The sequence below is a fragment of the Felis catus genome, chromosome B2 (assembly GCF_018350175.1).
Source record: "Felis catus isolate Fca126 chromosome B2, F.catus_Fca126_mat1.0, whole genome shotgun sequence".
NCBI classification, from domain to species: Eukaryota; Metazoa; Chordata; class Mammalia; order Carnivora; family Felidae; genus Felis; species Felis catus.
Genome location: NC_058372.1, coordinates 30,155,828 through 30,172,447, shown reverse-complemented (window position 1 = coordinate 30,172,447; position 16,620 = coordinate 30,155,828). Strand labels below are relative to the sequence as shown.

The following is a 16,620-nucleotide window of genomic DNA, read 5'->3' as shown; positions in this document are numbered from 1 at the left end:
CATTCTTTTTTTTTTTTTTTTTTTTTTTTATAGATGCCTTTTCTACCATTAAAGACTGTTAGGATTCTTTTTTTTTTTTTTTCAACGTTTATTTATTTTTGGGACAGAGAGAGACAGAGCATGAACGGGGGAGGGGCAGAGAGAGAGGGAGACACAGAATTGGAAGCAGGCTCCAGGCTCCAAGCCGTCAGCCCAGAGCCCGACGCGGGGCTCGAACTCACGGACCGCGAGATCGTGACCTGGCTGAAGTCGGACGCTTAACCGACTGCGCCACCCAGGCGCCCCACGTTTATTCATTCTTGACAGAAAGAGAGACAGAGTGCAAGCAGGGGTAGGGCAGAGAGACAGGGAAACACAGAATCTTAAGCAGGCTCCAGACTCCGAGCTGTTAGCACAGAGCCCCACACGAGGCTTGAACTCACGGACCGTGAGATCTTGACCTGAGCCGAAGCCAGATACTTAACCAACTGAGTCACCCAGGTGCCCCAAATCAAATGATTTTGATAATTCAATTCCACTCTAATCAATGCTGGAACACCTACATTACTTAGTGAAACAACACACAACACGTTACTTAAAAACATTCATGCATTAGTACGAGATCCATTCCATGTGCAGATGGGCCTATGGATTTAATGTAACAGAAAAACACAGTTAATGATACTGTTTCAGGTCCAGTTTGCAAAGAACCTCAGAGAAAGTACACATTGTGTAGTTTTAATATAGTATCAAAGATGAATGTCCATAATTATCGGAAACGGTTATAACACATACTATTCTCCTATATTTGGTCAAGGACATAAATTTTTTCATATACTTCAGCCAAAACAGCACAAGAGATGCAGAAGCAAATCTGAACATCCAGTGGTCTTCCAACCAGACAGACAAGAAAGAGACTTGCAAAATGTGAAATGCAAGAAAACCACTGTTCTCAGTGCCCCCTTTTATTTGGGAACAATGTTACTTTCCATACAAACAATATTTCTGTTTTCATGTGATTTTACATGAATTAATATATATTTGAACCTGTTTTAGTCCTACTGTGGTAAATAAGCATCCATAGAATCCACACACACACAATTATCCCTGGGATCCTCACTAATTTCTAAGACTGTAGAGATGTCCTGAGAACAAAATGCTGGAGAATCAGTGACTCACGCAGCTCCTGGTCCACGGCTTAGGGACACAGTGGGACAAAGAGCGCTCTGTGCAATAGGTGAGGCGTCCAGGCCAAGTCCCAGGTCTCCAGGCCCGCCTCTCAGGGACTCTGGCCCCAGGGCGGCGTCGGGGGCAGGGAAGCCCAGTGTTGGGGAGTCCCCATGTGCCCTGGTTTCACTTCTCCCTGTCACAACCTGTGCCTGGATACCGATGACGCGGCCTCGGTTCACACTTCTATTAGTGTCCAGTTTCCGGAGAAGCCAATGAGCGGCACCGCGGTTCCGGGGTATCAAGTATCAGCACCCGCTTCCTGAGGCTGACATTTCCCCCCAGACCTCGAGGATGCGGGTCGTGACGCCCCCAACTCTGCTCCTGCTGCTGTGACCCAGACCTGGGCGGGTGAGTGCGGGGTCGGGAGGAAAGGGACTCTGAGGGGCAGGAGGGAGGAGACCGCCGGGGGGGGGGGGGACGCGGAACCTCCGGGGAGGCGACTGTCCACCGCCGCAACCCCAGACCCCCACCCGCCCCCTGCCCCGGCCTTTCCTCCCCCATCCCTCCCAGACTCCGCCCTGCTCTCCCCAACTCGGGTCCCCCTCGCCCTGCCCTCCCGTCCCCTACCCCTGGGACCCGGGCCCCGCGCGGGGAGGAGGGTCGGGCGGGGTCTCAGCCCCTCCGCGCCCGCAGGCTCCCACTCCCTGAGGTATTTCTACACCGCGGTGTCCCGGCCCGGCCTCGGGGAGCCCCGCTTCATCGCCGTGGGCTACTGGACGACACGCAGTTCGTGCGGTTCGACAGCGACGCCCCGAATCCGAGGATGGAGCCGCGGGAGCCGTGGGTGGAGCAGGAGGGGCCGGAGTATTGGGACGAGCAGACGCGGAACGCGAAGGACACCGCACAGAGTTTCCGAGTGAACCTGAACACGATGCTCCGCTACTACAACCAGAGCGAGTCCGGTGAGCGACACGGGCGGGGTCCAGGTCACGACCCCCATCCCCAAGGACGGGCCGGGGTCGCCCCGAGTCTCCGGGTCAGAGCGCTGCCCTGAGGCCGCGTGACCCCCGTCCCACCACCCTGGAAGAGCCCGAGGGAGGTTTTAGGCGGGTTTACTTTCGGTTTTACCTTAATCACTGCCGCTCTGGGGGCGGGGACAGGATCGCACAACATCCAGTGGATGTATGGCTGTGACTTGGGGCCTGACGGACTCCTCCTCCGCGGGTACACTCAGTGGGCCTACGATGGCGCGGATTACATCGCCCTGAACGAGGACCTGCGCTCCTGGACCGTGGCGGACACCGCGGCGCACATCACCCGCCGCAAGTGGGAGGTGGCCGGTGCAGCGAAGGACTGGAAGAACTACCTCGAGGGCACGCTCGTGGAGTGGCTCCTCAAGTACCTGGAAAACGGGAAGGAGACGCTGCTGCACGCAGGTACTGGGACGCCCGAGCCTCCTTGATCTCCCCTCCACTGGGGCTGGCTGCCCACGAGGAAGGGAAAATGGATCCATCTCTGTCACGATAGCGCCCCTCCCACGGGTGGGAAGAGGGACATCCGCCTCGGAGTTCATCTGCCTACTAGAGACTGACTCACCTTGAGGGTGCTTTTCTCTAAAAGAGAGACAGGAATCCAGTCTCTCCCTGGGGTGCAGGTTGAGACATCCCAGAAATAACCCATCAGCAGTTCCCTCTGACCCTGGCAGCCACCTTGTGAACCCTGACCTTCCCTCTCAAGGCCTTGTTCTCCCTGAGAACATGTTTGGAGATCTGAGTCTGGGTATTCTGAGTCATTCACCCTCCACCACACTCAGGACCACAGTGTGTTCCCCTTAGACCAGCAGCTTCCTACCTGGGCTTCTCTCCCTGATTCCAGAACTTAACAAGCATCAGGAGATCCCAAAGGCTAGACTGCTCTCTGGGTTTTGTGCTTCTTCCATCCAGACCAGTTGTCCCGTCCACCTCAGGATGGTCACATGGATGCAGTTTCAGTGACCCATAAAGTTAAACCACAGTGTGGATTCTCTGTTTCTTCTTCCTCAGAATCTCCCAACACACGCATGACCCGCCACCCCATCTCTGACCGTGAGGTGACCCTGAGGTGCTGGGCCCTGGGCTTCTACCCTGCGGAGATCACCCTGACCTGGAAGCGTGATGGGCAGGACCACACCCAGGACACAGAGCTTGTGGAGACCAGGCCTGCGGGAGATGGAACCTTCCAGAAGTGGGCGGCTGTGGTGGTGCCTTCTGGAGAGGAGCAGAGATACACGTGCCATGTGCAGCACGAGGGGCTGCCCGAGCCCATCACCCTGAGATGGGGTAAGGAGGGTTTGGGGTCGAGCCCCTGTCAGGGAACGCAGGGCCCTTCTGGAGAATTTCACAAAGTCAGGACTGAAGCCAGATATCTGGGCCTCTCACCTTCCTTCACTTTCCAGAGCCATCCTCTCAGCCCTCCATCCCCATCCTGGGCATCATTGTTGCTGTGGTTGTCCTTGTGGTCACTGTGGTGGTTGGAGCTGTGATCTGGAGGAAGAAGTGCTCAGGTAGGAACAGAGTGGGGGGATGTGAGTTCTCTTGTCCCACTGGGGGGTTTCCTAGGTAGCACATTGTCCTGCCTGGTTCCTGGGAAGTTCCATCCACACACATGGACCTGCCCGCTCTGGAGCCGTTACTAACATTCACTCTGTAGCAGAGGACATGGAAAATGAAGGACAGATTTTCACTTGGTGATTCTGGTGATGGGGACATGATTCCCAGCAGTGACAGGACAGAGGAAGGTCCCTGCTGAGACCAGATCTCCAGCAAGTCAGGTGGTCCTGTGACCCCACACCTCTTTCTTCATGTGTCCCAATCCTGTCCTGGGTGGTCATTCAGAACTCTGGAAACTTCATTGTGGACCAGAACTAGGAGGTTGCTCTAGAATCACATGGCCCACCTGTCCCAGGTCTCTAACATGCTATTTTCTTCCACAGGAGGAAAAGGACCAAGCTACTTTCATGCTGCACATAAGTATGGAGGAGGTGATCCCTGAAACCTGGAATAGTGTAGACAGGACACCATGGGGATTTCACCCCCGCCCATAGCTGCTCCTTTAGTCTCAGCTCCTGTGGCTCTGATCTCATCTTGTTTGTTCTACCCCAGGCGATGACAGCACTCAGGGCTCTGATTCATCTCTAATGGCTCCTAAATGTAAGACTATGCAGGGTGAAGTGGGGAGGAGTGGTGGCACTAGGGACACTTCGAGCATGAGGGGGGCTGTTGAGTGTGTGGCACTTATGTGACTGACCTAAATGTGTTCATGATGATTTTTTTTCACAGTGTGAGACCTACTGCCTGTGGTGCACTGAGCGATGCAGGATCTGTTCACACCCCCACTTAGTGACATCGAGATCCCCTGAATTCCTGCAGATGGTGTCAGAATGTGTCTGCATTCCTATTAGCATATCGTGAGGATTCAGGAGACTGGCCCCCATGCCCACCATGACCCCTCCCATACTGATTCATGTTCTGTCTCCATTCCTGTCTTTCCTTCATGTTGGATTGAGTACTGACGCCTTACTTCCCTACTGAAAATGAGAATCCTGATAGGAATTCGTGTTTTGTAATTCTTAGTATGTGGGCATGATGAGGTAATAAAAGAGAGGATTTGTATGGTTGGAAGAGAAAATAAATGAAAGCCCTGAACACCTTCCAGAACCCGCTGTTCCTGTACTGTGTCTGTTGCATGTGTGGACAGGAGAGGCCTGGAGGAGCGGAGCGTAGACGGGGCCTGTGTCCAGTCGGTGCTCAGTGCATAATTAGTGTGACGTGCTCCCTCCTCAGCTGGGTCATGTCTCTGCTCCTTGTCCTCGTCCCTTCTGTGGAACCTTGTCTCACCAGGACCTGAGATCATAGGGGCTTGGATGTCACCTGTCACCAGAAGCTTGTGCAGCAAGAGCTTCCTGTGTCTGGGTCAGCCTAGGCTCCCTCCTGGGTCGTGACCTCAGCCCCCTCTTTTGGGTGGTTTTTTCCCCCTTGTTTCTGTGGAGCATCAGACCTGTTCTGCTCTTGTGTCCGAGTTCCTGTCTCATTCTCCCCGGATGACCCCGGTGGCTGTAGTACCAAGAGTCCTTTGGACTGTCGTTCCCACAGGCCTAGATAGGCCCTGCACACAGGAGTCTCTGGGGTTTGGAGAGATGGATTTTAAGATTCATCCATCTCCTCCCTCTAGAGTTGTCTTCTGGATTATTCTTTACATCCTGAGGTAGACAGAGAGGAATCTGAGAGTTTCTTATCCTTTTTCAACTTCCGTTAGTTTCTACCTTCCTTGCCTTTCTGCCCTCTCTTCCTGCCCTTAGTTCCAGTGATGCTGGTGCTGGTTCACATCCAAGTTCATGGATGTATAAAGCAGGATCTAATGTAGATTTCTATTTGGTTGGAGAAAGGGCCCCATGGAGCCTACATACAGTGATTCTGAAAATAGGACTGTAACTGTGTGGGAGGGGGGAGCTGAGCAGAGAGACGGAGGGGCAGCCCTGGGGGAAAGTAGAGATGGCACTGATGGTGAGGTGGGGGCACTTTGTGCAGGAGCTGCCACGGACTGGCTGTGCCCGAGGCTCATCCAGAAGACAGAGGTCCTCTCTGCTGACCACTCTTTCCACTGATAATGTCGTGTGCCACGTGCAGGACCCACTATTTTTTCATCTAGGACACCTCAGTAAGTAAGAAGAGGCAAATGTGTTGGTCTTGTGGAGAATATGTCCTAGGGGTGAGTGACAGACTCCACTTGACCCTGGAACAAAGTGGGGACTGAGGGCAATGACCCCTTTGAGGAGTCAGAAATCCAAATGTAACTTTTGACTCCCCTGAAACGTAAATACTACCACCATAACGTATTGTTGATAAGAAGCCTTACTGAAAACAGGAACAGTCATTTAACACATGGTTTATACGTTACATGGATATGTAACATGTATTCTTATAATAAATTAAGCTGGAGAAAATAGTAAGAAACCATAAGAGAAACTGCATTGACAGCACTTATTGTAAAAAAGTCCACATATCAGTGGATGTGCCCAGTTCAAACCAGTGTAATTCAGAGTCAAGTGTATATTGTATAAATGTGGTAAATAAGGAAAGTGTTTACATTGGAAATTGGTTGGGGCACCTGGGTGGCTCAGTCTGTTAAGCCTCTGACTTCAGCTCAGGTCATGATCTCATGGTTCATGGGTTCGAGACCCACATGGGGCTCTGTGCTGACAGCTCAGAGCCTGGAGCCTATTTCAGATTCTGTGCCTCCCTCTCTCTCTGCCCCTCCCCCACTTGTGCTCTGTCTCCCTTGTCTCAAATATAAATAAACATTAAAAAAATAAAAAATACAAAAATAAATTGGAATTTGGTAGGTGCTTTGAGGAAGGTGATCCAGAGAGTTACTTGTGCGGGGACAGGGAAGGTGGCTACTTTTCTATGGTGGTAAGTGTGAGCCTCACTGGGAAGGTGATCTCTGAGAGATGTGCAGGACACAAGGAATTGTTGAAGAGCATGTCTCAGGGAGTTCTTTCCAAGCAGGGGAACCTCCAGGCACACACACTAGGGCAGGAGCATGTCCTTGTTCAAGGAAGGGTGAGAGGCCACTGTGGCTGGAGCAGAGAGCATGTAAATTCGGTCAGATATCTAGGCCTTAGGATTAGAAGGCTTTTGGGTTTTCTCTGAGTGACATGTGGAGTCACCAGATGGTTTAGATCAGATGGTCCACGTAGTACTACTTGTCTTAGCAGCATCTGTTTGCTGCTGTGCAGAATCGAGAGGTGAAGGGCGGGAGACCAGTAAGGAAAGTGTAGGAAGCCAGTGCAGTTTCCAGGAGGGGAGAATGTTGGATTTATTTAGGGGTTTGAGGAGAGAAAGTAACAGGAAGTGACTGTACTCTTGGTGTGTGTGTGTGTGTGTGTGTGTGTGTGTGTGTGTTCTGGATACATTTAAAGATGAACTTTGCAGCAAGTCCTAATGTATTACTTCTGGGTTGTGAGAAGGAGGAATCAAGGACAGCATCCAATACTTCAGACTGCAAGAAGAAAGGAGCAGTGTCTTCCAATGAAACAGGGAAGATTTTGGAAGTAAGACATTAGGAAAAGTTGCATCACAAGCACCCAATTTAGGAATGTTGAATCTGAGATTATGAGAAATGCAAGCGAAGTTCCATCTGGATATAGAGTGCAGGGTGGGAGAAATATCTAGGTTGGAGAAATAGATATGGAGGTGACACCATATAAATGATGTTTAGAGCCTTCAGCATAGATGAGGTCACCAAGGGATGATGGCCATAGAAGAGAGAGGATCAGGACCAAACCCTGGAGTCGTCAGCATGAAGCAAGCTGATCAGAGCACACCCAGAGCACACTGCACAGTTCTGGTTCTGCACCTAGAAGGCACACACTCCAGGGAGACCCAGCTTTCAGTGTGCACAGAAATTTCCTGGACTTACAAAGAGCTAGACAGTCTGGAGTAGAGTGTGAGATTCTGGGTTTATAACAAGGTTGGTGCTCCTTCTGGTCTTCAGATCACACACTGAGCAGCAAGCACATAATGAAGGATTCCCACGTGGCTGTGCCTCAGCCTCTCCTGTGGGGATTATTAAGTAGTGATTCCTGGGTGCACGCCCAACACTCTAACAGGGTATGTGGAGAGAGGCCTGAGTGTTTTGTAATGAACCCACGAGCAATCCTGGGGTTCCACCAGATAGAGTTGCAGTGAAGTCACTATGAGAGCCCTCATTGTGGGAAGGGGTCTTACATCCACATTGAAATGTTGTTGTTTTTTCTAGGAAGAAAAATGCAAGACCTGCTGGGAGATACATATTTTCTCTCCCAGGGGACAGAGCCAGGTGGCAGATTGAGGAAGTGGTTATCAGCTCAACATAAAATCTCTGAGATAACAAGAGTGTAGATCTTAAATGTTTGTACCACACAAAAGGAAATGGTAACTATGTGACAAGGTGCAGGTCTAGGGTAATGCTCTGGTTGTAAGCATTTTGCAGCATAGAAATGTATCAAATCAAGAGACTGTAGCCTTAAACTGACACAATGGTATTTGTCAGTTATATCTCAGTAAAGGTGGAAAAAAACGTCTGAAATCATGCTCTCTGAAGCTATTCCCCACATTGACTTCTGACTCTTTGGGATACATATGTACAGTTACAGAGACTTGGATGAGAGAGAATGTGGGGCCTTGTTCTATTTCAAGGAAAGTCACAAACGAGGCTTGAATCTACACAGACGGGAACAGAGTCCACAATGGACCCGAGGGGGAGGCTTACGTGTAACCAGGGCCCTGCTCCTGGGTATAGATGTCACCATCACAACAGAGTCCCCTGACATAGCACACTGGATCTGGAGGCTAGGACTGCTGTTGCTGCTGGCCCTTGCAACTAACTGCATGACACCACTGTCACTCAAACACCTGTGTCAAATGCCATGTAGTGCGGTCCCAGCCTATCTTTCCCATGTCCTGAGAGAGATTCTGGCAGGTTGTCACGTGACTGTGAAGTTTCATGCAACGTCCAATGCAAGACTGTTTGGCAAAATGGGTTCTCCTCTCCATGGTCTCTGCCCTCCGTCAAGATTTTTAAATGTGGAAATATTTTAAATTCTTTTTTTTAACGTTTATTTATTTTTGAGACAGAGAGAGACAGAGTATGAATGGAGGAGGGTCAGAGAGAGAGGGAGACACAGAATCTGAAACAGGCGCCAGGCTCTGAGCTGTCAGCACAGAGACCGTCGCGGGGCTCGAACTCACGGACCCTGAGATCATGACCTGAGCCGAAGTCGGACGCCTAACCGACTGAGCCACCCAGGCGCCCCTAAATGTGGAAATCTTTTATGTGGGAAGAAGGTACTAGTTCTGGGCATGGAAACTGGGCATGAAAAAGAATGACAAATTACAACATTTGGAGCAGTGATTTGAGACTACAACTTGATATGATACATTGTAGGCACTCAGGTCAGATTGGAGGAAGGAGTGACTAAATATGGCGTCTTTCAACTTTTCCCCTTGATAGTTGTTATGGGATCCAGCTTTTCTCTACTCCAGTTCTACTCACAAGTAAGTGGAGTAGCACTGTTGGGTGATGAAGTGATTGTTCAAAATGTCTTCTCCAGCCTTTGTCTCTTCCTAGGATTAAGTTACCCAGATCTGTAACACTTCAGATGATCCTTATACATACACTGACACTTCATATTTCTTTGTACATGCCCGTATTTCTGAGCAGAGTATCCAAAATTTACCAGGTTTTATGTGACCCTCACAAAAGTCTAAAAAATCATTCTAGGTTAGACATTGTGCTCGTCCACCTCTGGTCCATGAACAGCTAGTAATCAAACTGTTTTTAGCAGATCCAATGACGATATACAGGCTTATTTTTGTCTTGATTGCCAGTCTGAGACAGGATAAGGTTTCACTTTCATTTCTGTCTCTATCTGTTTGTGGGCTAATGCACATTCACAGACCAGCGCTGGCTCACAGAAGACACAGATCACCATTGGTTTAGGTAGACTTGTATTCTACCACCTTGTGTGGTGCTGGATAAATTGCAGAAATGAAAAAATTGTGAATGGGGATCCTCTTCCAATAACACAGTAGATTAAGTTTTAAGGCTGACTCTTCCTATAAAAACAGCTAACAATGATTATATATGTGTGTGTGTGTATTATGTATATATATGTATATATTTTATATATATTTGGGTGATGTGTATATATATCACCCCCCAAAAAAAACAATCAAGAGAATAATAATCATTTAGGCCAAAATATAATAATGGGCAAAAAGCTAGCGATGATCGTTGCTCTGATACTCAAGGTGTATTTCAAATCTAGAAAATCTTAGCTTGCTTTCTCAGGCTCATGAACTTAATAGACAGGAAATAATGCCCAGAGCTTATTCTATTCCATGGGAAAATATGGGAACCTAAGACTCATAGATTCATATCTTCAGAAAAGGGTGACACAAATCACATCGACTCTAAGATATTACTCTAAGGAGGTTTGCTTGGAGCTAGCACAAAGTGAGCAAACAGCTACTTCAAAGAATTTCCAATCACAGACTAACGCTTCTGTGATTTGTAGTCCAAATTTGCTTTTATTTGGGGCCAAAATACCTTCTAGTCATTAGTTTAGTTTATTATTGTTCTGGATTGATATTGACTCAAATTTATAAGAAAGAAACAGATTTCTCTAGACAAATCTACATTTAACCTGTGTGTCAAAAAATTTACACAAAGAATTGCCCAAAGAAAAAGAGAAACTCGTAGCATGAAATGTAAAGTACAAACGGGAATATACTGTGATTGAGGAACTTTAGAGAGAATAGGTAGTAAAAAGAAGGTCATAAAATTTCAATATTGCATTCATAGGACATAAAATATAACATGACCAGCATATTCTATAAATATATAAGTTATGTGAATAAATATTATGTATATGACATAAAGGAAAATTGCTAGTAAAGAGAGACAGCAACATTTTATAGTGATAAAAGAGTCAAACTATCAGAAGGATGAAACAATTCTGAATATATAGTCACCTCAGCACCAAATACATGAAAACAAAACAGACAGAAGTTGAGAAACAGATAATACAACTGTAATAGTCAGAAACTGCAATATATTACTTTCCATAATGGATAGAACATCTATGCAGAGATCAATAAACACAAAGAAGACTTGAGCTGTACTATAAACCAACAGTACATTCATTTATTGAACATTCCAGCCATCAACGGAATACACATTCTTTTCAAATGCACGTGGAGATTTCTTGTGGATAAATCATATATATTCCATTATATATGTGTGTGTGTGTGTGTGTGTGTGCGCGTGTGTGCATGTGCATGTGCGTGTATACCACCTCTTTTTTTATCCATTCATCAGTAGATGGACATTTGGGCTCTCTCTATCATTTAGCTATTGTTGATAATGCTGCTATAAACATTGGGGTGTTTTATGTACAAATACGTATTTTGTACCCTTTGTGTAAATGCCTGTTACCGCAATTGCTGGATCATAGAATGTTTCTATTATTAGTTTTCTCAGGAATCTCCACACTGTTCTCCAGAGTGGCTACACCAGTTTACATTCCCACCAACACTGCAAGAGGGTTCCCCTTTCTCCACATGCTTGCAGAAATCTGTCTTGATGACTACTGCTTTGTAACGTAGCTTGAAATCTGGAATCGTGATGCCTTCTATTTTTTGTTTTTCAGAGTTGCTTTGGCTATTTGGCCGGGTCTTTTGTGGTTCCATACAAATTTTAGGATTATTTGTCCTAGCTCTGTGAAAAATGCTGGTGGGGGGGGGGGTGCCTGGGTGGCTCAGTCGGTTAAGTGGCCGACTTCGGCTCAGGTCATGATCTCGCAGTCCGTGAGTTCAAGCCCTGCATCGGGCTCTGTGCTGACAGCTCAGAGCCCGGAGCCTGTTTCAGATTCTGTGTCTCCCTCTCTCTGACCCATCCCCGTTCATGCTCTGTCTCTCCCTGTCTCAAAAATAAATAAACGTTAAAAAATTTTTTTTAAAAAAAGAAAAATGCTGGTGGTATTTTGATAGGGATTGCATTAAATGTATAGATTGCTTTGGGGAGGATAGACATTTTACCAATGTTTGTTCTTCCAATCCATGAACATGGAATGCTTTTCCATTTCTTTGTGTCTTCTTCAATTTCTTTCATAAGTGTTCTATAGTTATCAGAGCCCAAAACTTTTTCCTCTTTAGTTAGGTTCATCCCTAGGTATCTTATTGTTTTTGGTGCAACCCCAAATAGGATTGATTGTTTCTATTTTTTCTACTTTGTTATTCATGTTTACAAATGCAACACATTTCTGTACATTGATTTGACAGTCTGCTATTTTGCTGAATTCATGTGTTAGTTCTAGCAATTTTTTGGTGGAATCTTTTGAGTTTTCTACACATAGTACTATATCTTCTTAGAAGAGTGAAAGTTTGAGCACTTCCTTGCCAATTTGGATGCCTTTTGTTTCATTTTGTTGTCTCATTGCTGAAGCTAAGACTTCCAGTGTATGCTAATTTTCTGAGGAGTCTTTAGCCCAGACTCTCACTCCCACTGTCCTCCTGCCATCACCAAGAGGAGCGCAGTGGCATGGTGCTCAGAGCTTTGTCAAGATTTGTCCCCTGTCTTGGTGCTCCTCCGCCTCCCTCCCGTCCAGTGCAGGCACCTGACCCTGGCCTTCTTCCACCCTGCGCCAACACCTGCACTGCCCTGTCCCCTCTCCTTCATCCCACCCTCACTCCCTTGTGGCCTCCACTCTCCCTGTGCGCAGGAATCCCAGTCTCCCTGGTCCCTCTGCACCCCTCCCCTATGGCCCCATGCCTGTTCACACCTCTTGCCCACATGCTGGGCCCTCACTAAGCTCTCCTCTCTCAGGAGCTCCTCCCATGGGGCCCTGCCATCAGCACCCCTCCTCCTGGCTCTTGGCCCAAGTCCCCTCCTCTCTTGTCAGCCTCTGATTCAAGTTTGTTCTGAAACATTCAGTCCCCCCTTCCCAGACCCTCAGCACTAGTCTCCCCTGCTGGCTCCTGCCTTCCCCGCTCCCCCACCAACCAGAAAACTGCTCGACGTCCCACTGCCTTATCCTTGGCCCTCACCCCATGCTTTGGTTCCACGACCTCAGTGGGCCTCACTCCTGACATCTGGTCTCCAAACTGGCTGTCCAGCCACGTGGTCAGCACAAGGCTTTCCACACAGCCAGCCTTCTCCCAGCCTGCCCATTCTGGGCTGGAAGTCTCCCCCTAACCCTCCTTGGAGATATGACCTGCCCTCCTCCCAGAACCACCACCACCATGCAGGTCCTTCCCCAAGGTGTGCACCGGGGCGTGTCGAATCTATTTTCTCTTCTACTGCCCCGCCTTTCTTTTCTTTCTTTTTTTCTTTCTTTTTTTTTTTTTTTTTTGGAAGCATTGCTGAGGCACTTTATTACCATTTTCTTTTTTTTTTAAATATGAAATTTATTGTCAAATTGGTTTCCATACAACACCCAGTGCTCATCCCAAAAGGTGCCCTCCTCAATACCCATCACCAACCCTCCCCTCCCTCCCACCCCCCATCAACCCTCAGTTTGTTCTCAGTTTTTAAGAGTCTCTTACGCTTTGGCTCTCTCCCTCTCTAACCTCTTTTTTTTCCCCCTCCCCCATGGACTTCTGTTAAGTTTCTCAGGATCCACATAAGAGTGCAACCATATGGTATCTGTCTTTCTCTGTATGACTTATTTCACTTAGCATAACACTCTCCAGTTCCATCCACGTTGCTACAAAAGGGCTTATTTCATTCTTTCTCATTGCCACGTAGTATTCCATTGTGTGTATAAACCACAACTTCTTTATCCATTCATCAGTTGATGGACATTTAGGCTCTTTCCATAATTTGGCTATTGTTGAAAGTGCTGCTATAAACATTAGGGTACAAGTGCCCCTATGCATCAGCACTCCTGTATCCCTTGGGTAAATTCCTAGCAGTGCTATTGCTGGGTCATAGGGTAGATCTATTTTTTAAGTTTTTCAGGAACCTCCACACTGTTTTCCAGAGAGGCTGCACCAGTTTGCTTTCCCACCAGCAGTGCAAGAGGGTTCCTGTTTCTCCACATCCTTGCCAACATCTATAGTCTCCTGATTTGTTCATTTTGGCCACTCTGGCATGAGGTGATATCTGAGTGTGGTTTTGATTTGTATTTCCCTGACTAGGAGCGACGTTGAGGATCTTTTCATGTGCCTGTTGGCCATCTGGATGTCTTCTTTAGAGAAGTGTCTATTCATGTTTTCTGACCATTTCTTCACTGGATTATTTGTTTTTTGGGTGTGGAGTTTGGTGAGCTCTTTATAGATTTTGGATACTAGCCCTTTGTCCGATATGTCATTTGCGAGTATCTTTTCCCATTCCGTTGGTTGCCTTTTAGTTTTGTTGATTGTTTCCTTTGCTGTGCAGAAGCTTTTTATCTTCATGAGGTCCCAATAGTTCATCTTTGCTTTTAATTCCCTTGCCTTTGGGGATGGGTCAATTAAGAAATTGCTGAGGATGAGGTCAGAGACGTTTTTTCCTGCTTTCTCCTCTAGGGTTTTGATGGTGTCCTGTCTCACATTCAGGTCCTTTATCCATTTTGAGTTTATTTTTGTAAATGGTGTGAGAAAGTGGTCTAGTTTCAATCTTCTGCATGTTGCTGTCCAGTTCTCCCAGCACCATTTGTTAAAGAGACTCTCTTTTTTCCATTGGATATTCTTTCCTGCTTTGTCAAAGATGAGTTGGCCATACATTTGTGGGTCTAATTCGGGGGTTTCTATTCTATTCCATTGGTCTATGTGTCTGTTTTTGTGCCAATGCCATGCTGTCTTGATGATTACAGCTTTGTAGTAGAGGCTAAAGTCTGGGATTGGGATGCCTCCTGCTTTGGTCTTCTTCTTCAAAATTAGTTTGGCTATTCGGGGTCTTTTGTGGTTCCATACAAATTTTAGGATTGCTTGTTCTAGTTTTGAGAAGAATGCTGGTGCAATTTTGATTGGGATTGCATTGAATGTGTAGATAGCTTTGGGTAGTATTGACATTTTGACAATATTTATTCTTCCAATCCATGAGCACGGAATGTTTTTTCATTTCTTTATATCTTCTTCAATTTCTTTCATAAGCTTTCTATAGTTTTCAGCATACAGATCTTTTACATCTTTGGTTAGATTTATCCCTAGGTATTTTATGCTTCTTGGTGCAATTCTGAATGGGATCAGTGTCTTTATTTGTCTTTCTGTTGTTTCATTGTTAGTGTATAAGAATGCAGCTGATTTCTGTACATTGATTTTGTATCCTGCGACTTTGCTGAATTCATGTATCAGTTCTAGCAGACTTTGGGTGGAGTCTATCGGGTTTTCCATGTATAATATCATGTCATCTGCAAAAAGTGAAAGCTTGACTTCATCTTTGCCAATTTTGATGCTTTTGATTTCCTTTTGTTGTCTGAATTCTGATTCCAACACTATGTTAAACAACAGCACTGAGAGTGGACTTCCTTGTCGTGTTCCTGATCTCAGGGGGAAAGCTCTCAGTTTTTCCCCATCGAGGATGATGTTAGCTGTGGGCTTTTCATGAATGGCTTTTATGATCTTTAAGTATGTTCCTTCTATCCCAACTTTCTCGAGGGTTTTTGTTAAGAAAACATGCTGAATTTTGTCAAATGCCTTTTCTGCATTGATTGACAGGATCATATGGTTCTTATCTTTTCCTTTATTAATGTGATGTATCACATTGATTGATTGGCAAATGTTGAGCCAGCCCTGCAGCACAGGAATGAATCCCACTTGATCATGGTGAATAATTCTTTTCATATGCTGTTGAATTCGATTTGCTAGTATCTTATTGAGAATTTTTGCATCCATATTCATCAGGGATATTGGCCGTAGTTCTCTTTTTTTACTGGGTCTCTGTCTAGTTTAGGAATCAAAGTTACTGCCTTCATAAAATGAGTCTGGAAGTTTTCCTTCCCTTTCTATTTTTTGGAACAGCTTGAGAAGGATAGGTATTATCTCTGCTTTAAATTTTGGTAAAATTCCCCTGGGAAGCCATCTGGTCCTGGACTCTTATTTGTTGGGAGAGTTTTGATAACTGATTCAATTTCTTCACTGGTTATGGGTCTGTTCAAGTTTTCTATTTCTTCCTGTCTGAGTTTTGGAAGTGTGTAGGTGCTTAGGAGTTTGTCATTTCTTCCAGGTTGTCCAGTTTGTTGGCATATAATATTTCATAGTCTTCCCTGGTAATTGCTTGTATTTCTGAGGGATTGGTTGTAATCATTCCATTTTCATTCATGATTTTATCTATTTGGGTCATCTCCCTTTTGTTTTTGAGAAGGTTGGATAGAGGTTTATCAATTTTGTTTATTTTTTCAAAAAACCAACTCTTGGTTTCGTTGATCTGCTCTACAGTTTTTTAGAGCCTATACTGTTTATTTCTGCTCTGATCTTTATTATTTCTCTTCTTCTGCTGGTTTGGGGTGTCTTTGCTGTTCTGCTTCTAGTTCCTTTACGTGTGCTGTTAGATTTTGTATTTGGGATTTTTCTTGTTTCTTGAGATATGCCTGGATTGCGATGTATTTTCCTCTCAGGACTGCCTTCGCTGCATCCCAAAGCGTTTGGATATTTGTATTTTCATTTTCGTTTGTTTCCATATACTTTTAAATTTCTTCTCTAATTGCCTGGTTGACCCATTCATTCTTTTAGGGTGTTCTTTAACCTCCATGCTTTTGGAGGTTTTCCAGACTTTTTCCTGTGGTTGATTTCAAGCTTCATAGCACTGTGGTCTGAAAGTGTACATGGTATGATCTCAATTCTTGTATACTTATGAAAGGCTGTTTTGTGACCCAGTATGTGATCTATCTTGGAGAAGGTTCCATGTGCACCTGAGAAGAAAGTCTATTCTGTTGCTTTGGGATGCAGAGTTCTAAATACATCTGTCAAG

At 46.1% G+C, this 16,620-nt stretch overlaps 1 protein-coding gene across 1 annotated transcript; it reads left to right on the top strand.

Annotated features, from left to right (window-relative positions):
- The first annotated feature begins 1,485 nt into the window (after window positions 1-1,485).
- Window positions 1,486-4,844, top strand: LOC101082822 (DLA class I histocompatibility antigen, A9/A9 alpha chain-like). Its single transcript, XM_045057249.1, is given in 10 exon segments — window positions 1,486-1,537; window positions 1,540-1,557; window positions 1,843-1,920; window positions 1,923-2,111; window positions 2,310-2,585; window positions 3,192-3,467; window positions 3,584-3,691; window positions 4,121-4,153; window positions 4,290-4,337; window positions 4,467-4,844. Coding segments are annotated over 10 exon segments (1,068 nt in total). The 5' UTR covers window positions 1,486-1,500; the 3' UTR covers window positions 4,472-4,844.
- The last annotated feature ends 11,776 nt before the right edge of the window (window positions 4,845-16,620 follow it).